Source organism: Leucopleurus acutus, assembly GCF_964270905.1.
Source record: "Leucopleurus acutus genome assembly, chromosome: 2".
NCBI lineage: Eukaryota > Metazoa > Chordata > Mammalia > Artiodactyla > Delphinidae > Leucopleurus > Leucopleurus acutus.
Genome location: NC_139143.1, coordinates 126,182,527 through 126,205,648, shown reverse-complemented (window position 1 = coordinate 126,205,648; position 23,122 = coordinate 126,182,527). Strand labels below are relative to the sequence as shown.

Here is a 23,122-nt window from a genome sequence, read left to right as displayed (position 1 = left end):
GGTCAATAAAACTGAGGTGTCTGATGCTGTTGTCTTGGAAGTAGAACTTCAAACAGGACCTAATTTGTTGCACATATTAGCCAAGAAGTTGGCTCAGTGAACAAGTCTAATGAAGCTTTTACAAGAGTATTGAAAAGCAATTTTACCAGTTTACCTGCTTGACAGAACTTCTATGTTTAGGTTACGATCAACGTATTTGGACACTTAGCAAAAGATTCTTGCTGTTCAGCATTTCAAATTTGTTTATCATTTGTTCCAATTCCTGAACTCATGCAGTACTGAGTTATAAGTCTTTAAATCTATTCCCATGCCAGAATCTTTTCAATGCATAAGAAATTTAGGAAGATTAGGTACCAAGATATCCAGTGTAACACTTGTATGTTTTTTATTATCATATAGAACTAAAACCCTAGGAACTAAGAATACTCTAGATCTTATGTGGTTTACTGCTTCAGTCATTTCTTACATTGAAAGCAGGGCCTATATAGTTATTTCCTTGCTCACTTTACATTTACATTTGCCCACATTCATACCAGTATACATCAGGTTTGCATAACCATTGATTTTTGTTAAATTTTTTACCAAGTCATATGGTGTTATTTAATACCTTTCCATAAATATCATTTGTGCTGTTATGGAAAATCTACATTTTGAAAAGCTACATTGTATATAGAAGTATATCTTTAACATCTCCAAGCAAAAAAGCTTTACAATTATTTTAATGTTTGCACTTTTGTGTGCCACTTAACAGGAAGAGCCTAAAAAGGAACAGGAGAGGGCTATTAAATATTTCTAGTAAGATACTGCCTTTACCTTGTATAGAATATGTAGAATATGCTATTTAATTTAGTAAATATTTTTTAAAGATAAAGATGTTTTGTTATTGTAGCTAATTCTTAGTCATAAAATATTTGAAATTCTTGTTATTTTTCCATACCTACTGGAAGTTGTTTACCAGCTATTATTTTGGTTTGAAATGTGCTTTTATTTCTTCTCTTCCCAACCTCCCTTTAAAAAAATAAGAGTGGGGACGTCCCTAGTGGCGCAGTGGTTAAGAGTCCGCCTGCCAATGCAGGGGACAAGGGTTCAATCCCTGGTCTGGGAAGATCCCACATGCCATGGAGCAACTAAGCCCATGTGCCACAAATACTGAGCCTGCGCTCTGGAGCCCGCGAGCCACAACTACTGAGCCTGTGCTCCGCAACAAGAGAAGCCACCACAATGAGAAGCCCAAGCACTGCAACGAAGAGTAGTCCCTGCTTGCCCCAACTAGATAACTCCTGTGCACAGCAGTGAAGACCCAACGCAGCCAAAAATAAATAAATAAATAATTTTTTTTTAAAGCGGGTTTCTGCTAGTGAACTGAGCAGACATCTAATTTTTCTATGCGTTTTGAGCTGTGTAACTCAATACTTGGATACTTGATAGTTTATTATGAAACTGATCAAATGGTGATGTATATTAATGTTAGTTTGACCACATACTTATATTGTCTTGTAATATGTAGTTATAGTTCTATGAGACAAATAATTTGTCAGTGTTCACCAGTTCGTAAAAACCTAGTGCGAGAGCTAAACATCTAAATAAATAATGAAATGGAAAAAAAAAAAGACAATATCTAAACTACTTTCTTGTATAAGTATAATCAATCTACTAAATAAAAATCTTTATCAGTATATCAAAGCTAACATTTGAATATCTATTATTAAATATAACAAAATAGATAGAAAAAGTACAGAATATTAAGTTAGCTTTTACTTGTCCAGAATAAATCTGAAAATACATTTGTAGAACAAGCTCCCTAATATGATTTTATTTGATTGTCCTTTGCTTCCAGTATGGTAGAAAAAAACTGACAGTTTAGGTAAATTAAGTTCTGATTAATATGGGTTTTACTTTCTGAAATAACATATCTGAATTTCATGATTTGAAGCCTTGGAGATGGATATAATTAAATATAAGTTAATGGGTAGGTATAAGGATTTAATGTCAGGGTACCTTTTACTGAATTGAGTAATCTCCCACTCATGCTCACGTCAAATTCTTAGAAATCATTAATATAAAACTCTGTGAAATATCTTTTCTACAAAGAAATCAAATTATGTTCACATATGTTAATTTCACTTATCCTTTTAACATCCCTGAGTCAGATATAACATGACAGAGAATTACAACATTGTTTGTATCAATTCTCCACTAGAAGTTCTCAGAAATTTCTTAGAAATACTTATTATTATTACCACTTTCCATGTTGAAATGTCAAGTTGAGTCTGACTTATTTTGAGGTCACTCCCACTGTCACTAGCCAAGCACTTAGGTTTTTCATGGAAGTTATAGTTCACTCCTCTACCCTTTTCTTTTCCTTGTATCCCCACATCAGTTGAAATTACAAAAATTGGCAAGTGTATTCTAAACACCATATGCTCTCAATACATATTTTGTTGGTTGGAAAAGGGAAGGAGGAAGAAGGAAAGGAGAAAAGAAAGAAGAAAGGAAAAGAAGTAAATTAAATTAGTGTGTATCCCACCCCCACCAACTGTCTTTCTTCCTTCGTATTTCTCAGACCAAACTAGCACCTACCCAAAGTTATATGACATCAAACGTATCAGGCTCCTTTTATTGGTTCCCCAATACAGTTGTTCCTGGGTATCTGTAGGGGGTTGGTTCCAGGAATCCCTATGAACATCCACAGATGTTCTAGTTCTTTATATAAAATGACTTGGTATTTGCATGTTAACCTACACAGCAATATCCTCCCTGTGCTTTAAATCATCTCTAGATTATTTATAATAATATCTCATTGCGGTTTCCTTTGCATTTCCCTGATGCTTAATGATGTTAAGCACCTTTTCATGTACTTATTGGCCAGCCGTATGTCTTCTTTGGAAAATGTCTATTCAGATCCTCTGCTCATTTTTGATTGGATTGTTTGGTTTTTTGCTATTGAGCTTACAAGTTCTTTATATATTTTGATCACTAACCCCTTATCAGACATATGATTTGCAAATATTTTCTCCTATTCAGTAGACTGCCTTTTCATTTTGTGGATGGTTTCCTTTTGTACAGAAGCTTTTTAGTTTGATGTAGTCCCACTTGTTGATTTTTGCTTTTGTTGCCTTTGGTTTTGACGTCAAATCCAAAAAATCATCACCAAGACCAACATCAAACAGCTTACTGCCAGTGTTTTCCTCTAGGAGTTTTATGGTTTCAGGTCTTACGTTCAAGTCTTTAATCCACTTTAAGTTTATTTTTATATATGGTGTGAGAAAATGTTCTAATTTCAATCTTTTACATGTAGCTGTTTAGTTTTCCCAACACCATTTATTGAAGAGACTGTCCTTTCCCCACTGTATATTTTTAGCTCCTCTGTCGTAAACTAACTGATCATATATGTGTGGATTTATTTCTGGGCTCTCTATTCTGTTCCATTGGTCTATGCATCTGTTTTTATGCAATACTATACTGCTTTGATTATTATGGCTTTTTAATATAGTTTGAAATCAGGGCGTGTGATGCCTCCAGCTTTTTTCTTCTTTCTCAAGACTGCTTTGGCTATTTGGGGTCTTTTGTGGTTTTATACAAACTTTAGGGTTGTTTTTTCTATTTCTGTGAAAAATGCCATTGGAATTTTGATATGGATTACACTCGGTAGTACAGACACTTGGGTAGTACACACTGCTTTAGGTAGTACAGACATTTTAACAGTATTAATTCTTACACAGACTATCTTTCCACTTATTTGTGTATTCTTCAGTTTCTTTCATTAATGTCTTATAGTTTTCAGCATACAGGTCTTTTACCTCCTTGGTTAAATTTATTCCTAAGTATTTTATTGTTCTTGATGGAACTGTTTTCTTAATTTCTCTTTCTGATAGTTCATTATTAGTAGAGGCATAAGAGATTTTCATATATTGATTTTGTATCCTGCAATTTTACTGATTTTGTTTATTAGTTCTAAATTTTTTGGTGGAGTCTCTTTAGTGTTTTCTATACTAATAGTATGTCATCAGCAAATAGAGACAGTTTAAGAGCTTGAACTCTTAAACACTATGCTAAATGCCTCCAATCTAACTTGTGATTTATTTGCATTTACAATACAATCCTTGGAAGCCACTGAATCTTAAATTGGTTTATAATTGATTTTAAAATAATCATTCAGTAAGACTATTTAACAAGGCCATCACAAATACTTAGGAAATCAAGTTACTGCACATTCTGACATAAAAACTTGACATAAGACACCAACAGGTGCAGTCTATTGGAGGGCCAATGTGAAAATAAAAATAATTTTCTGAGTTATTTTCAAACTAAAATAGATGGACAGCTCTAGAGAAAGCTTATCATAGGAGAAAGCTCTGAAGACAAGCTACTGTAATTTTGGTAAGGTTATTAGATTACTATTTACAATAGTAAATCCAGTATACTGAGTTATCCTGCAAATATCAATGTCCTAAGATGTATCAACAGTTATACTTATTTTTAATTAATTGCTTTCATTTATCCTTTTTCTTCAATATTTCACTTATTTCTACTGATGAATTGGGCAACACAATATAATATAATCATTATACAAGGATTCTAGCATTAGGTCTGCCACCACACAGTTGTTGACCTTAAACGTCACTTTACCTCTCAGGAACACATTTTTCTCATGTGTAAAATAAAGGATTTCTCCGGACTACTAATTTTGAGGTCTTTAAAGACAACTTTTATCCCCAAATTTTCAAATATGAAAAACTTTTGAAGAATTAAAAAAAAAATTTATGGTACAAAGATTTTAAAGGAAGAAAACTGTCATTTAGATTTTATGGCTACCAAAAGAGAATTTACAGTCAAATTATTAAAATTAATAAGAGTTCAGTGAGTTGCTAGAACAATACACAAAAACCAACTGCATGTGCATCAGAAGTAAGAAAATGTATTTTTAAAAGGTACCACTTACAGTATCAACCAAAAAAATATGACAACTAAAAATTCTACCAAAAACTAAAAATTAAAAATTATAAAGCTTGGACTTCCCTGGTGGTGCAGTGGTTAAGAATCCACCTGCCAATGCAGGGGACACGGGTTCGAGCCCTGGTCTGGGAAGATCCCACGTGCCGCGGAGCAACTAAGCCCGTGTGCCACAATTACTGAGCCTGTGCTCTAGAGCCCGCAAGCCACAACTACTGGGCCTGCATGCCACAACTACTGAAGTCTGCGTGCCTACAGCCCGTGCTCCGTGACAAGAGAAGCCACCCCAATGAGAAGCCCACACACCGCAACAAAGAGTAGCCCCTGCTCGCCGCAACTAGAGAAAGCCTGCACGCAGCGATGAAAACCCAATGCGGCCAAAAATAAATAAATAAATAAATAAATTTATTTTTTTAAAAAAGCCAATATGTTTTAAAAAACAAAAACAAAATTATAAAGCTTAGTTGAAAGATGTTAAACACATAATTAAATGTACATATACCTTATTCATAAATTGAATAAAATTGAATGATAAAATACCATAAAGAAGCCCATTCTCTCTAAATTAATCTAAAACTCACTGCAATGCAAATGAAAATCCCAAAAGGATTTTAAGAACTTGACAAGCTGATTGTAAACTTAATATGGAAGAACAAGACCCCAAGACAATTCAAAAGAAGACCAAAGTCAAGGAAATCAAATTCCCAGATATGAAGATAGTGTCAGGAATGAAGACGTTGTGGTATTGATGAAAAATAAGCATCTCTCACTTCTTCAACAGCCCAAAACCCTTCTATTTACAAATCAATAAAGAAATTTCCCCTTTGCTCCATAAAACCCTTAATGGCCTCCTTAGTCTTCAATATGGATCTTATTATCTAAACATAAAAGAATGATAGCAGTGGCCAACATGCTCCTTTTAGCATTGTCACTATTCTCCTCCTCAGAGCACATTTCAGCTTCTTAACTATTCTAAACGTTTACCTATTCAAGATATTATGCACTTCACCAAGAATATCACGTGGAGTGGCAGACAGATCAGCTGCCAACGTGAGAGTAAAATGACAGACTGCTCAGAATACGTATCTATATTCAAACACTATTATTTGTAGTTTTACAAAGTATATGAGAAAAAAAACTGTTGGGAAATGACAGAAGACAAGAAGCAGAACACTCAAAGGCATGAGTTAATATTATCTTGACAATAACTATGATAATATATCACAAATTATTTACAAAGCATATTTATTACTGTTCAGTTCTTTTGTTCACAAAAAAGGAGGTGAAATCATAAAATAAAAATAGTAAAAGTTTTAACTATATATTTAATTATTGAGAGAATTTTATAAATTAACTGTAATGGTTTAAAAAATATCACTCAGTAACCTCCATGTACAGGGTACTCTGCAAAGTTCTACATAGTGACACAAAGGAAAGAAAGCTATATGGGTAGGAAAGGACAGCACAGAGGATATTCTAAGTGTTCTAAGTGGGATGAATGGTTAAAAAAAAATAGAAATAGCAGTGAATAAATATTATGTAGTAAACATCATAACAAATCAACAAATGAACATAGTAAGTTGTAATTAACAAAGCAGTAAAGACTGAACACTGGTTGAAATTTTTGGATTTTTTAGAGAAACAACAGTCACTGCAGGTTCTTAATCATGGGAGTTAAAAGATAAAAGCAGTGTCTGAGAAAGATAATTCTGACAGCTGTGTGTAGGATGGGCTGGAGGGGGAAAGAGACTAGAGACAGGGAATAAACAGCTACAAAGCTGCTGAAGTACAGAAGCATGAAGTACATGAAGCATGAAATCATGAAGACTTAGAAAATAGTAAAAACTATGGAAAAAATAGGAAAATGGGAAGGTGCTCCTTATATTATTCAATTAATATGAATGATTTTCACAAGCACCACATTCAACATATAGATATACACTTTTTAATTAAATAAGGTATTAAATGATCAGTGTGCATAATTTTACCAACCTCTATAGGACTGTCATAAGAATAACATGAGATCATGTTATTAAAAGAATTCTCTAATTGTAAATATTACATAAATATTACCTGTTATAATTTCTTAGGGAGGAGATAGCTGTGAAATAATTGAAATGCTCCAGCCATAAAGTCCAAACACCTGAATTCAAATTCTGGTTCTATTATTTAACAGTGCCTTTAATGTACCTTAAGCAAGTCATTTAACCATTCTGAGTAACCATTTTTAATATGTAAAAAGCGGGGGGAGGGGATTCTCTCATAAAAGTTCAAGGAATAAATAATTCTTTATAAAATCCCTAACACAGTATCTGAATTATGGTGGACAGTGGATAGTGAATGTGTGTTGCAGGGGGGATGGAGGAGGAGGCCAAAAGTAGGGGTCCATTTTGGCTGACCTTATCGGAAAGTCACAAGCATCTCCAATGAACCGTAATAACCATGCCCTTCTCCATATTGTTTTAATGAGAAATTATACAAGAAAATTCCTGAAGTATCTTATTAATGTTCCCCCGTACACAATATCTTCTTATGTATAAGAACAAATCCACAGCAGAATAAAAAATAACTGTCAAAAAGCGAGAGGGTGGCATGGACATATATACGCTACCAAACGTGGGGTGGATGGCTGGTGGGAGGCGGTCGCATGGCACAGGGAGATCAGCTCAGTGCTTTGTGACCAACTGGAGGGGTGGGATGGGGAGGGTAGGAGGGGGGAAGATGCAGGAGGGAAGAGATATGGGAACATATGTGTGTGTATGGCTGATTCACTTTGTTGTAGGGGAGAAGCTAGCACACCATTGTGGAGCAATTATACTCCAATAAAGATGTAAAAAATAAATAAATAAAAACTGTCAAAAGCTATATTACCAATCTGATTTTTAAAACAACAATAACAGGCAGTTAGTGATTTTTTTTCTTTTTTAATTTACAACATTACCAGAATTCACATTTCTAATTCTAATATTTATTACTTGAGAAAGAAGTTAAAAAGAATAAGAGACCAAAAACTCAAAAGTGCATTCTGAGGGAATTTAAACAGTAGGAAGATAGGGAATAACCTGTCTTCAGCAAGACTCTATAGACTTCTCATAGAAAGAAATGAATCTGAAGTTCCCTGGTGAGATCACCCCACCCATGGATCCCAAAAGTAGGAGTCAGGGAATAATTTATAAAATCTACTATAGGGCACTTTTAGCTCAGTGCAGCTTAAGAATAAAGATCTAGGGCTTCCCTGGTGGCGCAGTGGTTGAGAGTTCGCCTGCCGATGCAGGGAACATGGGTTCGTGCCCCAGTCCGGGAAGATCCCACATGCCGCAGAGCGGCTTGAGCCATGGCCGCTGAGCCTGCGCGTCCGGGGCCTGTGCTCCGCAACGGGAGACGCCACAACAGTGAGAGGTCCGTGTACCGCAAAAAAAAAAAAAAAAAAAAAGAATAAAGATCTAAAGAGACTATAAATAAGCAATATTCATATATATTTCCTTTCTAATCTAGACCAGTTAGGTTCCACTTAACTAGGGATCTTCAGCATACTATTCATTCATTTAACTCTGCACAATATATTACAGAATGTACTGGGAGGAATACAAATATAGTATCAGAACCTACCTTGAAGAAATAAGATCAATACATACAAAAAAGTGCCATGATAGAAGTACAAATAAAATATTTATGCAAGAAGGACTGAGAAAGCGTTAGGGAATGTATGAAGTGAATTTGGGCATAGGAAACCTAGAAAGGAGGGTGGAAGGAAAAAACTGTAGACGGAAGGACCAGTGTAAGGCAATGACAGAGGCCCAAACAGAGACTTATAAGAAGGTATTGGTTAGAGCATAAAGAATTGAAATTAAATGATCAGAATATTAGATATGGTCAGACTGCAAAAGCCTTGAGTTCCAGCATAAGGGATTTGAACTTTATTTTGCATACCCTAAGAATTTATGAGTAAGGGGAGATGAATAAAGGTTTAAATTAAGAATATTAATCTCACAATATGATTAAAATATAGAGTAAGGGAAAAAATAGTGTCAGAAAAGCTACTGGACCATCAATGAGTCGCTTTGCCGTACAGCAGAAATTAACACAACATTGTAAATCAACTCTACTTCAATAAAAAAAATTTAAAAAAAAAGAAAAGCTACTGGATTTAACTGTAGAAATAGTTTATCAGATAGGGATCGTTACAAAAACTCATATCCACCCAACTCGTAGCAGAGCTAAATCATATTTTAAGAAAAATTATATACACATTTAACTCCATAAACTTAATTCTTATGAATTGAGCCAAAAAAAATAAAAGGAAAGATAGACTTCATCCACCCTATTACTCAATGCATTTATTCCCCAAAGTAAACATGAAATGAGATGAGAGCTACAATTCTACATTCCCTCTGTCTCAATTCCCATGTGCCTCTCACAGCATGAGCATCACAATTCTAGTGTTAAAGATATGGCCATTTTTCATAAAACATGTCCCTTAATCCTAAGTGAACCACTTCATCAAATGTTCCACCAAAGAAAAAGAAAACAGTAATTTGCTCTAGCACTGCTCTAAAACTGCTATGTTAGACTTGATGAAAGATAATACTATATTGTGCTTTATGTGCTATTTAAGAAACTTCACAAGAAAAATTTTAGCTAAATTTTTGCTTCATATACTGACTTTAGAACCTAAGCCCTGCTTAATGCCTTTTCGCTTCCTCATCTTAAGCATTTAAAGCGTACTGGAGGTAGCAAAACAGGGATTTAGTCTAAAACAAGTATTTGAGGACATAAAATTTCCTAAAAATAGTGAAATGTTTCAGGAAGCTAAAACCAGGCAAAGAAAAACAAAATCTCTGAGGGTGGGTAAGGTTACAGAAAGCATGGGCACAAAGTGCAAGACACCTGAACTCCATGGAACTTACGTATGAAAAGGATAATAGATAAGGTGGAGGGTAATTATGAACCACTTATGAGCACGTCTTTTTATTTTCCCCCATAACCATTAAGATCCCCTCTCTGAATCAATATTTTGATACAGTATTATAAAATTCTGACAACTTATGTATTAAAAAGTCTTTTATAACATTAACATTTGCTAAAAACTAGACTAACACACTTTAGAAGACAGAAATGTTTTTCAAGTACAGACTTGTGTTTGTTTTGCCTAACTGGTTAAAGTATTGCCAAGTCACAAGTTTATTTATCCAATACCTACTAAGCACTACTATGTGCCAAGTACTGTGCTAGATGCTAGAAGTACAAAGTGAAATAAAATATAATTCTTGTTCCCTTCAAGGAGTTTATAATCTAATGAGGGAGACATACTATAATTAGTATAACCATGTTATAATCAAAGTACAGACAAAGGATACCATAAAAGCAAACAAGGAGGTCAAGAATACTTTTTTGAAGTACTAAAGTGATTTGGAAGGTCAGGTAAAAGCTACAGCTGTGCTTCCCAACTTGACTGTGCACCAGAACCACATATAGAGTTGATGTCTAGGACTCACTTCAGATTTAGTGAATTAGAATCTCCAGGGGTGAAGCCGAGAAATCAGTATTTTTAACATGTACCTTGAGTGATTCAGAATCACGGCCAGGTTTTGCTGGCAGTGAGCTAGAAGTATAGACAACCATTCCAGGCAAAGAGAATAGCTCAGTATGGTTGGAGTAGGTGAAATACAGACAGAAAATCAAAATGAAATCAGAACAAGAGTACTGACACAATTAATGTGACATTTCAAACAGGATCTAAGGAATTGATGTGAACTTCCACAATAAAAGGCAATCATCTGTGTCATGAGTTTCGGTAAATGATTTCTGACATGAACTAGTTTTTTATTGAAGTATATGAAAAAACTAAATGCAAATACTTTGCATTGCAAGACAAAGTAAAATGCTCCTTTTAAAAAGCAAATAAGGTAAAACAAGATAAAACAGAGTTCTACTCATAATTTTTATTCAATGCAGTGACCACTCATTTTTCTCAAGATACACAGCCTGAGAAGCTATGATATACGTCAGAAGCTAGGATAATACTGTTTTAACTTGAAAATGTTCCATAATGTATAAAATAAATTCAAACTGTATTTTGAAATTCAAGCTTTAAAACTGAAAACCACTCAATGATTTCAAGTCTCCAAACTGTTATTTCATAATAGTTTATTACTTTCTGATTAAAATTTACTTATAATTATATTTTTATACCTAATTCCAGGTAGGGGTAAAGTGAGATAAGTCACCAAGAAGAGGAGTATTCACGATAATAGACTAAAAGCCAAATAGAATCTATTCTATTGATCGCTTTTTATTAAGTAGTAAATGTTTTAAATCATCAACTGTTTCAATCCCCAATTCATTCTCCAACAAAGACTTCATAACCAGAGATGTAGACAGGAAAGCATTTGAAACAGGAATAAGCTTTTAAAGAATATTCTTCAGAAACCTAAGGAAAAACTTACTAATTATTATATATAAAATATATCCTACAGTTATATTCTATTTCTAAAAAGTCCTTCTAAATCTTACTTAAATCATTTAAACATATCCTCATGACTTATAGACAGGACAAAGACTCATTTACCAAAGTGAAACCTGCTGCCAAGCCATGCATAGTAATTCCCTGAAGGAGCACATTGGGTATAGAAGCAATAGCAGTTAAAAATCAACAGACTAACCACATACACCTATTTGAGAACTAATGAACAAATAACAGTAATCAGCTAATTACAAGAATAATTCTTAAATTTGATATAACAAATCATCCTTTCTCAGACTTAATTTAATGTACTTTTTAAAAATGGTATTACCAAGATGCCTTAACTTCCAGATGAAATACAGGAATTAAATTACAGCTCCAAGGCTATAGTTGTCAGCTTCTTAGGCTAAAATGATCTATTGACATAGACTGTAAGATAACTTTGTTTCCTGAGTCATGCCCTGCTTCCTTTCTTCTCCTGCAGCACTTTATACATATCTCTAGTCACTTTACTGTAAGTACCTAAATCCTGCAAAGAAGGTAGTACCACTACCATGTAATAGCTAAGGAAATAGGCTTAGTATCACGAAATGATTAACCAAAATCACCACTAAACCCAGATTTCAAACTCAGATCTGTTTAACCGCAAAGCTCTTTCCACACTTCCTCACAGGTAGAGAGGAACACAGAACTAAGTAAATCAAACCTAAGTAACTGAACTGACTGCAATTTCTTCTATAACTGCTTTGGAAGTAGCAAAAAACAGATCTATCATATCTGACAAACCAAATGTAGAGGACAGGTATTTAGGGGTGGAGGTGTGGGAGTTCTGCTTAGTACTTGAGCTCCCTCATATAATTAGGGAATATACCACTTTATGAGTCTTCACAGAAGGTAGAGCCCCCCCCCCATAGAGAAGCTAACAATGCCACATAGTCATTCTTCTTGTCACCCCTGCAGCATGGACATGGGCACTTAATCTATATTCTGCCAACATGACATTCCCACCAAGGACTCTAAATTAAGAGCTAGAGACAGTAAAAAGCTGGGAAGGCAAAGGTCAGCTTTTGGCAGCAGGCCACAGAAGCAACATTAAGTTTCCAAAGGCAACAGTAGCAGTAATGTGGTAGCTGAGTCTAGCCATCAGCAATTCAAGGTGCATTCCTATCACTAGACTGGTTTTATGCCATGATTTTTAGATATGCCTTTTCTGTTACGTAGTCTCTCTTGTTCCTGACTCTTTAAGGCCTCAGCCTTTCCAGCAACTTGGTAAACTAATCAATATGCTTTCAATAAATACCTTTTCTACTTGAATCGGTCAGAATTGCCTTCTGTTGCCTAAAATTAAACCCAGACTGAAGCATTGAATAATTAAATAAATGACACTGAACAATTATACTTCATCAAATCTCTTTACCTTAGTGTTGATGGTTGTTTTATATAATTTGCCATTATGCTCTTAAGAACTATTTTATACATGATAGTTATGCTCTAACAACAACAAAATAATTTCAAATTAGGTTTCTTTATGTTTTTCAAAAGCAACACAAAAAAACAAATATGATATCATCTAAAGGTGATTTTCACTGAGGATCAGAGTTAAGCTTTATTAAGAATACTTACCTGTCAGGAATACCTAGCCTCTTGACACTTCTATAAACAGAAAGAGTATTTGCAACATGTCGATAATTAAACCAGAATCGGGATGTACATACCTAAAGTAATAAAACAAATATATTATTTTTAGGAATCAAAATAAGCTACAGAGTTACAGAATTACTTCTCTTTAAGTAGGTTGTATAGATACCTAAAAAAAGAGTATGTCATAATCAGGACTAGAAACAGCAAAGCACATAAAGAATGGTCAATAAAACCAATCTCTCTAGAAAAAGGTCTTTCATCACTAGTCAAAAAAACATTCAGCTTAAGAGAAAACAAATATTTGGGGAATTTAATCAAATACTGAACCAACTTTGTTACTCTCAATTTATGATTCTATAATGTTCCTATTTCTAAAATATTAAATTCTTTAGAACCCACGACAATGCCCATAATCTCTTCACAGAATAGAAAAGAATATTAACTACATTGGGTTATATAATATTCCTTTCACTCTGGATTGCTTCCTAATTTTAGTTGTGAAAAACATAAGAGAGAGACTAAAACAAAGCATAGAAAACAGGTTTATATGCACATAAGGGAATGCATTATAAAGAAGCTGTTGAACGGAACAGAAAACTAGAAACGATTTCAACAAGTTTTACACTTAAAGACAAACTGATCCTTAAAGAAGATAACAAAGATACTAGGAAAATCTAATGCCATGCCTCAAAAGTCAGCCCTCTCGAATGCTCATTCCAAGGGAGAAACCAGAGACTGGGATCAGCTGGTAATATATCTATCCACTAAGTATCCTCCTACCTCCTACCACACTGTTCTGCTGATAGTAAGTGTAATGACAGTTTTGAGAATACCACAAATGTTCCTGCCCCTGTAAATAGGACGGAACCACAAGATTTTTTTATTAAACTGAATTTTCAACCTGGAATCCAATAAGGAGAAGACTAAAATTCTTGACTACATAAAAAAATATGTACCATAAAATCCTAACAGAAATGAAAAACTTGAAATAATTATAACCCAATAAGAAAAAGATGAACAGCCCAATTTTGAAAAATGGGCAAAGGATGAGAGCAAGCATTTCATAACAAAAGTATTAAAAATAGACAATAAAAGTCTTAAAGATGCTCAACTTCTGTCATAATATAAGAAAACAGGTTTATGATGTATCTGTCGGGCTGAAGCCTTCCCTAAGCAGATTTCCAGCCACTGTGAGGATGGTAAATGGCTTTCAGCTCATGCTGAGTGGCTGCCTAGAGTCCTGTGCTGAGGATGATTGTGAAGCAGGTCCAGGGACTGCAATGAACTCTGAGCACTGGCTTTCACTGGTGAGCAAGGGAGCTTCTGACTGGAGTCAAGATGGCAGAGTAGGAGGACGCAGAGTTCGTGTCTCCTCACAACTAGGGCACCTACCAGGCGCTAGTGGAGGACCTCAGACACCTAAGGGGACAGGAGGAATCCCTGCATTATCGGGCCAGAGGTCAGGCCTGATCTCCTGTGGTGGGAGTGCCAAGTCCAAACCACTGGACTACGAGAGAACCTCAGACCCCAGGGAATATTAATCGGTGTGAGCTCTCCCGGAGGTCCTCAGCTTGGCACCAATACCCAGCTCCACCCAACTGCCTGCAAACTCCAGTGCTGGATGCCTCACACCAAACGACCAGCAACAAAGGAAAACAGCAGCACTCATCCAAAAAAAAAAAAAAAAAAAAAATGGGATGACAAAAATATATGTTACAGATGAAGGAGCAAGGTAACCTACAAGACCAAATAAATGAAGAGGAAATAGGCAACCTACCTGAAAAAAAATTCAGTGTAATGATAGTAAAGATGATCCAAAATCTCAGAAACAGAATGATGGCACGGATTAAGAAAATACAAGAAATGTTTAACAAGGACCTAGAAGAACTAAAGAACAAACAGTGATGAACAACACAATCACTGAAATGAAAAATACACTAGAAGGAATCAATAGCAGAATAATTGAAGCAGAACAAATAAGTGAGCTGGAAGATAGAATGGTGGCAATAACTGCCAAGGAGCAGAATAAAGAAAAAAGAATGAAAAGAAATGAGGACAGTCTCAGAGACTTCTGGGACAACATTAAATGCATCAAGAGTCGAAATATAGGGGTCCAAGAAGAAGACAAAGAGAAAGCTCTGAGAAAATATTTGAAGAGATTATAGTTGAAAACTTCCCTAACATGGGAAAGGAAATAGCCACCCAAGTTCAGGAAGCACAGTGAGTCCCAGACAATAAAAACCCAAGGAGAAACACATCGAGACACATATTAAACTAAAAAAAATTAAATTCAAAGAAAAAATATTAAAAGCAGGAAGGGAAAAGCAACAAATAACATACAAGGGAATCCCCATAAAGTTATCAGATGATTTTTCAGCAGAAATTCTGCAGACCAGAAGGGAGTGGCAGGACATATTTAAAGTGATGAAAGGGAAAAACCTACCATCAAGATTACTCTACCCAGCAAGGATCTCATTCAGATTCGATGGAGAAATAAAAAGCTACACAGACAAGCAAAAGCTAAGAGAATTCAGCACCACCAAACCAGCTTTACAACAACTGCTAAAGGAACTTCTTTAGGCAGGAAACACGAGAGAAGAAAAAGACCCACAAACAAACCAAAACAAGAAAATGGTAATAGTAACATACATATCAATAACTACCTTGAATGTAAATGGATTAAATGCTCCAACCAAAAGACACAGACTGGCTGAATGGATACAAAAACAAGACCCATATATATGTCTCTACAAGAGACCCACCTCACACCTAGGGACACATACAGACTGAAAGTGAGGGGATGGAAAAAGATATTCCATACAAATGGAAACCAAAAGAAAGCTGGAGTAGCAATACTCATATCAGATAAAACAGACTTTAAAATAAAGACTGTTACAAGAGATAAGGAAGGACATTACATAATGATCAAGGGATCAATCCAAGAAGATATAATTATAAATATTTATGCACCCAACATAGGAGCAACTCAGTACATAAGGCAGATGCTAACAGCCATAAAAGGGGAAATCAATACTAACACAATAATAGTGGGGGACTTTAACACCCCACTTACACCAATGGACAGATCATCCAGACAGAAAATAAATAAGGAAACAGAAGCTTTAAATGATGCAACAGACCAGACAGACTTAATTGATATTTATATGACATTCCACCCAAAAGCAGCAGAATACAATTTCTTCTCAAATGCACACAGAACATTCTCCAGGATAGACTGCATCTTGGGTAACAAATGAAGCCTCAGTAAATTTAAGAAAACTGAAATAGTATCAAGCATCTTTTCTGACCACAAGGCTATGAGATTAGAAATTAATTGCAGGAAAAAAAACTGTTAAAAACACAAACACATGGAGGCTAAACAATACGCTACTAAATAACCAAGAGATCACTGAGGAATCAAAGAGGAAATCAGAAAATACATAGAAACAAATAACTGCGAAAACACGAGGACCCAAAACCTATGGGATGCAGCAAAAGCAGTTCTAAGAGGGAAATTTATAGCAATTCAATCTCACTACAAGAAACAAGAAAAATCTCAAATAAACAATCTAACCTTATACCTAAAGCAACTTGGGAAAGAAGAACAAAATAAATCCCAAAGGTAGTAGAAGGAAAGAAATCATAGAGATCACATAAGAACTAAATAAAATAGAAGTGAAGAAAACAATAGCAAAGATAAATAAAACTAAAAGTTGGTTCTTTGACAAGATAAACAAAATTGATAAACCTTTAGCCAGACTCATCAAGAAAAAAAGGAAGAGGATTCAAATCAATAAAATTGGAAACGGAAAAGAAGAAATTACAACTGACACTGCAAAAATACAAAGGATCGTGAGACATTACTACAAGCAACTATATGCCAATAAAATGGACAACCTGGAAGAAATGGACAAATTCTTAGAAAAGCACAATCTCCAGAGACTGAACCAGAAAGAAACAGAAAATATAAATAGACCAATCACAAGTAATGAAATTGAAAATGTAATTAAAAATCTTCCAACAAAAAAAGTCCAGGACCAGATGACTTCACAGGTGAATTCTATCAAACATTTAGAGAAGAGCTGACACCTATCCTTCTCAAACTCTTCCAAAAAATTGCAGAGGGAGGAACACTCCCAAACAAGTTCTATGAGGCCACCATCACCCTGATACCAAAACCAGACAAAGACATCACAAAGAAAGAAAATTACACACCAATATCACTGATGAACATAGATGCAAAAACCTCAACAAAATACTAGCAAACAGAATCCAACAACATATTAAAAGGATCATACACCATGATCAACTGGGATTTATCCCAGGGATGCAAGGATTCTTCAATATAGGTAAATCAACCAATGTGATACACCATATTAACAAATTAAAGAATAAAACCAAATGATCATCTCAATAGATGCAGAAAAATCTTTTGAAAAAATTCAACACCCATTTATGATAAAAACTCTCCAGAAAGTGGGCACAGAGGGAACCTACCTCAACATAATAAAGGCCATATATGACAAACCCACAGTAAAGATCATTCTCAATGGTGAAAAACTGAAAGCATCTGCTCTAAGATCAGGAAAAAGACAAGGATGTCCACTCTCACCACTATTATTCAACATAGTTTTGGAAGTCCTAGGCATGGCAGTCAGAGAAGGAAAAGAAATAAAAGGAATATAAATTGGAAAAGAAGAAGGAAAACTGTCACTGTTTGCAGATGACATGATACTATACATAGAAAATCACAAAGATGCCACCAGAAAACCACTAGAGCTAATCAGTGAATTTGGTAAAGTTGCAGGATGCAAAATTAATGCACAGAAATATCCTGCATTCCTATACACTAACAATGAAAGATCAGAAAGAGAAATTATGGAAACTATCCCATTTACCATCACAATAAAAAGAATAAAATACCTAGGCATAAACCTACCTAAGGAGGCAAAAGCCCTGTACTCAGAAAAATATAAAACACTGATGAAAGAAACCAAAGATGACAAAAACAGATGAAGAGATATACCATGTTCTTGGATTGGAATAATCAATATTGTGAAAATGACTATACTACCCAAAGCAATCTACAGATTCAGTGCAATCCCTATCAAATTACCAATGGCATTTTTCACAGAATTAGAACAAAAAATTTTACAATTTGTATGGAAACACAAAAGACCCAAAATAGCCAAAGCAATCTTGAGAAAGAAAAATGGAGCTGGAGGAATCAAGCACCCTGACTTCAGACTATACTACAAATCTACAGTAATCAAGATAGTATGGTACTGGCACAAAAACAGAAATATAGATCAATGGTACAGGATAGAAAACCCAGAGATAAACCCATGCACCTATGGTCACCTAATCTATGACAAAGGAGGCAAGAATATACAATGGAGAAAAGACAGTCTCTTCATAAGTGGTGCTGGGAAAACTGGACAGCTACATGTAAAAGAATGAAATTAGAACACTACCTAATACCATACACAAAAATAAACTCAAAATGGATTAAAGACCTAAATGTAAGATTTGACACTATAAAACTCTTAGAGGAAAACATGGTTAAAATACTCTATGACATAAATCACAGCAAGATCCTTTTTGACCCACCTCCTAGAGAAATGGAAATAAAAACAAAAATAAACAAATGGGACCTAATGAAACTTAAAAGTTTTTGCACAGCAAAGGAAACCACAAACAAGACAAAAAGACAACCCTCAGAATGGGAGAAAATATTTGCAATCAAAGCAACCGACAAAGGATTAATCTCGAAAATTTACAAACAACTCATGCAGCTCAATATCAAAAAAACAAACAACCCAATATAAAAATGGGCAGAAGACCTACGTAGACATTTCTCCAAAGAAGACATACAGGTGGCCAAGAAGCACATGAAAAGATGCTCAACATCACTAATTATGAGAGAAATGCAAATCAAAACTACAATGAGGTATCACCTCACACCGGTCAGAATGGCCATCATCAAAACATCTACAAACAATAAATGCTGGAGAGGGTGTGGAGAAAAGCGAATCCTCTTGCACTGTTGGTGGGAATGTAAATTGATACAGCCACTATGGAGAACAGTATGGTGGTTCCTTAAAAAACTAAAAATAGAACTACCATATGACCCAGCAATCCCACTACCGGGCATATACCCTGAGAAAATCATAATTCAGAAATAGTCATGTACCACAATGTTCATTGCAGCACTATTTACAATAGCCATAGACAGATGAATGGAAAAAGAAGATGTGGCACATATATACAATGGAATCTTAGCCATAAAAAGAAACGAAATTGAGTCATCTGTAGTGAGGTGGATGGACCTAGAGTCTGTCACAGAGTGAAGTAAGTCAGAAAGAGAAAAACAAGTATCATATATTAACGCATATATGTGGAATCTAGAAAAATGGTACAGATGAACCTATTTGCAGGGCAGGAATAGAGACGCAGATGTAGAGAACGGATGTGTGGACACGGGGGGAAAGGGAGGGTGGGATGAATTGGGAGATTAGGATTGACATATATACACTATCATGTGTAAAATAGCTAGCTAGTGGGAACCTGCTGTATAGCACAGGGAGCTTAGCTTGGTGCTCTGTGATGACCTAGATGGGTCGGATGGGTGTTGGAGGAAGGGATGTTCAAGTGGGAGGGCATATGTGTATACATATAGCTGATTCACTTCGTTGTACAGCAGAAACTAACACAACATTGTAAAGTAGTTATACAACAATTTAAAAAAAACATAAATTGATAAGTATCCAAAAGTCTGACAATTCGTACTATTGGCAAGGGTATAACAATACCCTTGCCAATAGTATGAGGGCAAATACTATAGATATGAGGACAAAACACTCATATCCTATTTATGGGAATGTGAACTAATATAAATCTTCTAAGAGGGTAATTTGCAACATATATCAAGTTTGAAAATGTACTTATTTTTTTATTTAGCTCATATAAGCATGTAAAAATATGTGTTCAAGGACTTTCACTATAATATTGCCTACATTAGCAAAAATCAAAACCAAAAAGCTAGAAACAAAATCACTACCCATCAGTATTATTTTTTTTAACCATGAGTATGGATTATCTTTGTAACATTTTTTATTAAACAGAGACAAAAATGTTTTATTCAAAGCAGATCCTGAAACTAAAATAGAATCTGACTTTCCTTCTATCTCCCTCTGGTGGCAAGTTTTCTCAATAATATTACAAGAGCGAAGGGGCATTTCATTTACCTCTGATCATCTAGTCAAGATTAAAATTAATTCAAACTGGGAGGAAAAACATATATTTTTTTTTCTTTAATTTGAACTACGTAACATTTAAAGAAATGTATGTTTTATACTTTCAACTTGGCCCCGGTCAAATTTCATAATTTTCCACTTAAGAAAGTACAATTTATTGAAGTCTCACTCTACTAAGAGTTAATGTGTAAAATATTGCACAAAACATGAAAACTGCAGTTGTCAAATACTCAGAAGTAATTCTTTTTCACCTTCTATTTCTCATCTGAGACCTAGGTTGCTGAGATTAGAGAGGGGCTCAGTTAAAGGTTTCCCAGAACAAGGAAGACTTCAATGTGTGTGTAGTATAAGCTAATAGGCTCCTATTCTAAAAGATGAGCCCTTTGGCAATTAGCTGTCGCACATAGGCAGTTATTCCCTCTTTTAAGAATTCCTATAGCGAGACTAATTGGAAGTGCCCTTAGTTTCCTATAGAGCAAGTTATCTTCTCAAATTGGTGGATCATGGCCCGCCTCCTCATAGTTTTCCCCAATTTAAGTGGTCACTGAAAACCCATCTCCTTATCATGAGCAGCTTTTGTTCAATTCCTTCATAAAATCTCTTACGAGGCAGTAGCATATAAAAGGTTTTTATTCCTAAGAACAAGAAAATGAGTCATGAACCCACGTTGCTATTCTATTTAATCACAGTAACATAAAATTAATTTGTCTTCTAAACTTTTCTGTGTAACTTGAATTTTCTACAATGACCATTTATTTTTGTAAACAGAAAAAAATAATTAAAAAATAAAAACAAAATAGCCAAAGTAGAGAGTATCTATAAACAAATATTACAGATAAGAAATACAATTACCAGTTTCCATCATTAAAATAACTCTACACTTTATAAAATGCTCCCTTTCACAATAGGATCCCTAATTTATTTTTCCATGTATTTACACATCACCCCTTGACAGACACACTGAAGACAAAGGATATTATTAGTTGATGTGATCAATTTAAAATATAGCCAAATGAAAATAATTTCTGTTATAAGATATAAATTATTTTCAAGAATTTGATTCACACAAAATTTCTCAGATACACATCTAATGTAAACAACGAGGTATACCTTTATAGAATACACTTACCAAAACCGCCCAGTTGTTTGTATGGCCACTTCTGAAGAACTGTTCCGCTTGATCCTATTAGTCAAATAATAGCAAAAAGCTTAAAAGAAAGTCACATTTCCCAGAATAAAGACTGATAAAGGACAGTTACGATTCACGGAGTTTTTACAGTTGTAATAACAGTAAGCCATCATTATGCAAGTTTATAAATATTCTAGTATCTGACCTTATGAAAGACAAAATAGTTTTATTTGGGGGGAGCAGGAGGCTACTGTAAGAGGGGATTTTTGTTTTAAAACATTTTATCTCAAATGCAGTCAGTGCTTCCTCATGCTTCTCATTTTCTATTCAATCTTCAAATTGTGAATGACATTTCATTTCTTGATTCACATATATTAATACCCTTCCTGCTGAAATTTCATTCAATATTCGCTCCTACTCTGTGCTGAGTGCTTCTTATTATTTTATTTTAACTCACCAATATATGTGATTAAACACATTCTCTAGCATACTTCCATGTACCATTTTGCTAATCTGTTAAAGTCTGAATTATATTTACCATCATGGAACATTAAAAACCTCAGCATCCAATACCATCCAGACACCTAATGAACATGACTTTTTATTATATATTAAAATAATAGTGAATATAAACCATAATGATTTCAGATCTGCCCCTAAACAGTATTAATTACTAGAACAGTCAGACTGCCTGGATTCAAATCTGGACCTACTACTTACTAGCTGTATAAACTTAAGAAAGCTGCTTAATTTCTTTGTACTTCCTTTTCCCCACCTATAAAATGATAACATTACCTGACTCACAGAATGTAGGAATGGTGACTAGAACATAGTAATTGTATAACAAATATTAGCTGTTTTAATTTTCAGCTGGCAAGAAAATTTCAGAAAGAATGAAATAAAAAATTCACTCAGTGTGTGTGCATCATATATGTGTGTGTGTGTGTGTGCGTGCGCCATATATATATATATTTCTTTTTAAACTTTCTCAACAGCTGCATAGATGCTAAAGAAAGCAATGTGCTATAGTGGTTTAGGAATTTGAAGATCTGACTGTGAGAATGGGGTTAAATCATTTAGCTCTGTAGACTTGATTTTCCTCACGTATAAATGGGAGTTGACCCGATAACCTCTAATGTCCCTTCCAGCTCCAAAATCCTCAGATCATTAAGACTTCAGTGAAAAAATTGAGATGGCAAAACTCCTTTGTGATTGTTTAGACAATATAGACACTGCAAAGTTATTCATTCATTCTACACACAGTGGAGCACCTATTATGTGCCAGGTACCATGTAATGTACAGGGATGCAAAAAAGTCACTAAAAAACATGCTGCTTTCTCTCAAGAATCCCAGAGTTCAATAAAGAAGACAAGCATGCAAACACATTACACTACTATGTAACGTTCATTCATTCATCACATTCATTGGGTACCATGTGCCAGTCCCTGTTCAGTGCTCAGAATACAATGATGGGCAAAAATAGTGCTAGTACTTGCCTCCAAAGAGGTTACTGTCCAATTTGATAGACATACATTAAGCAGATAAGGACAAACTACAAATTCTATAAAGGTAAGATATACAGTATCATAAAAGAGTATAATAGGGGGACCTAACCTGATCAGGGAATGGGAGGGGGAAGGGCAGGCAGGGATGTCAGGGAACGTTTCTCTAGAGAAGTG

General features: G+C 34.8%; 1 protein-coding gene across 1 annotated transcript in view; it reads right to left on the bottom strand.

Moving 5' to 3' along the window:
• PIGK (phosphatidylinositol glycan anchor biosynthesis class K) overlaps nt 1–23,122 on the bottom strand; it is a 143,963-nt gene that overhangs the window by 118,774 nt on the left and 2,067 nt on the right. Inside the window, exons 2-3 of the mRNA XM_082863410.1 lie at nt 21,443–21,496; nt 13,040–13,131 (exon numbers count right to left, since the gene is read on the bottom strand). Coding sequence (XP_082719536.1) covers nt 13,040–13,131; nt 21,443–21,496 — 146 coding nt within the window. The remainder of the gene's footprint in view (nt 1–13,039; nt 13,132–21,442; nt 21,497–23,122) is intronic.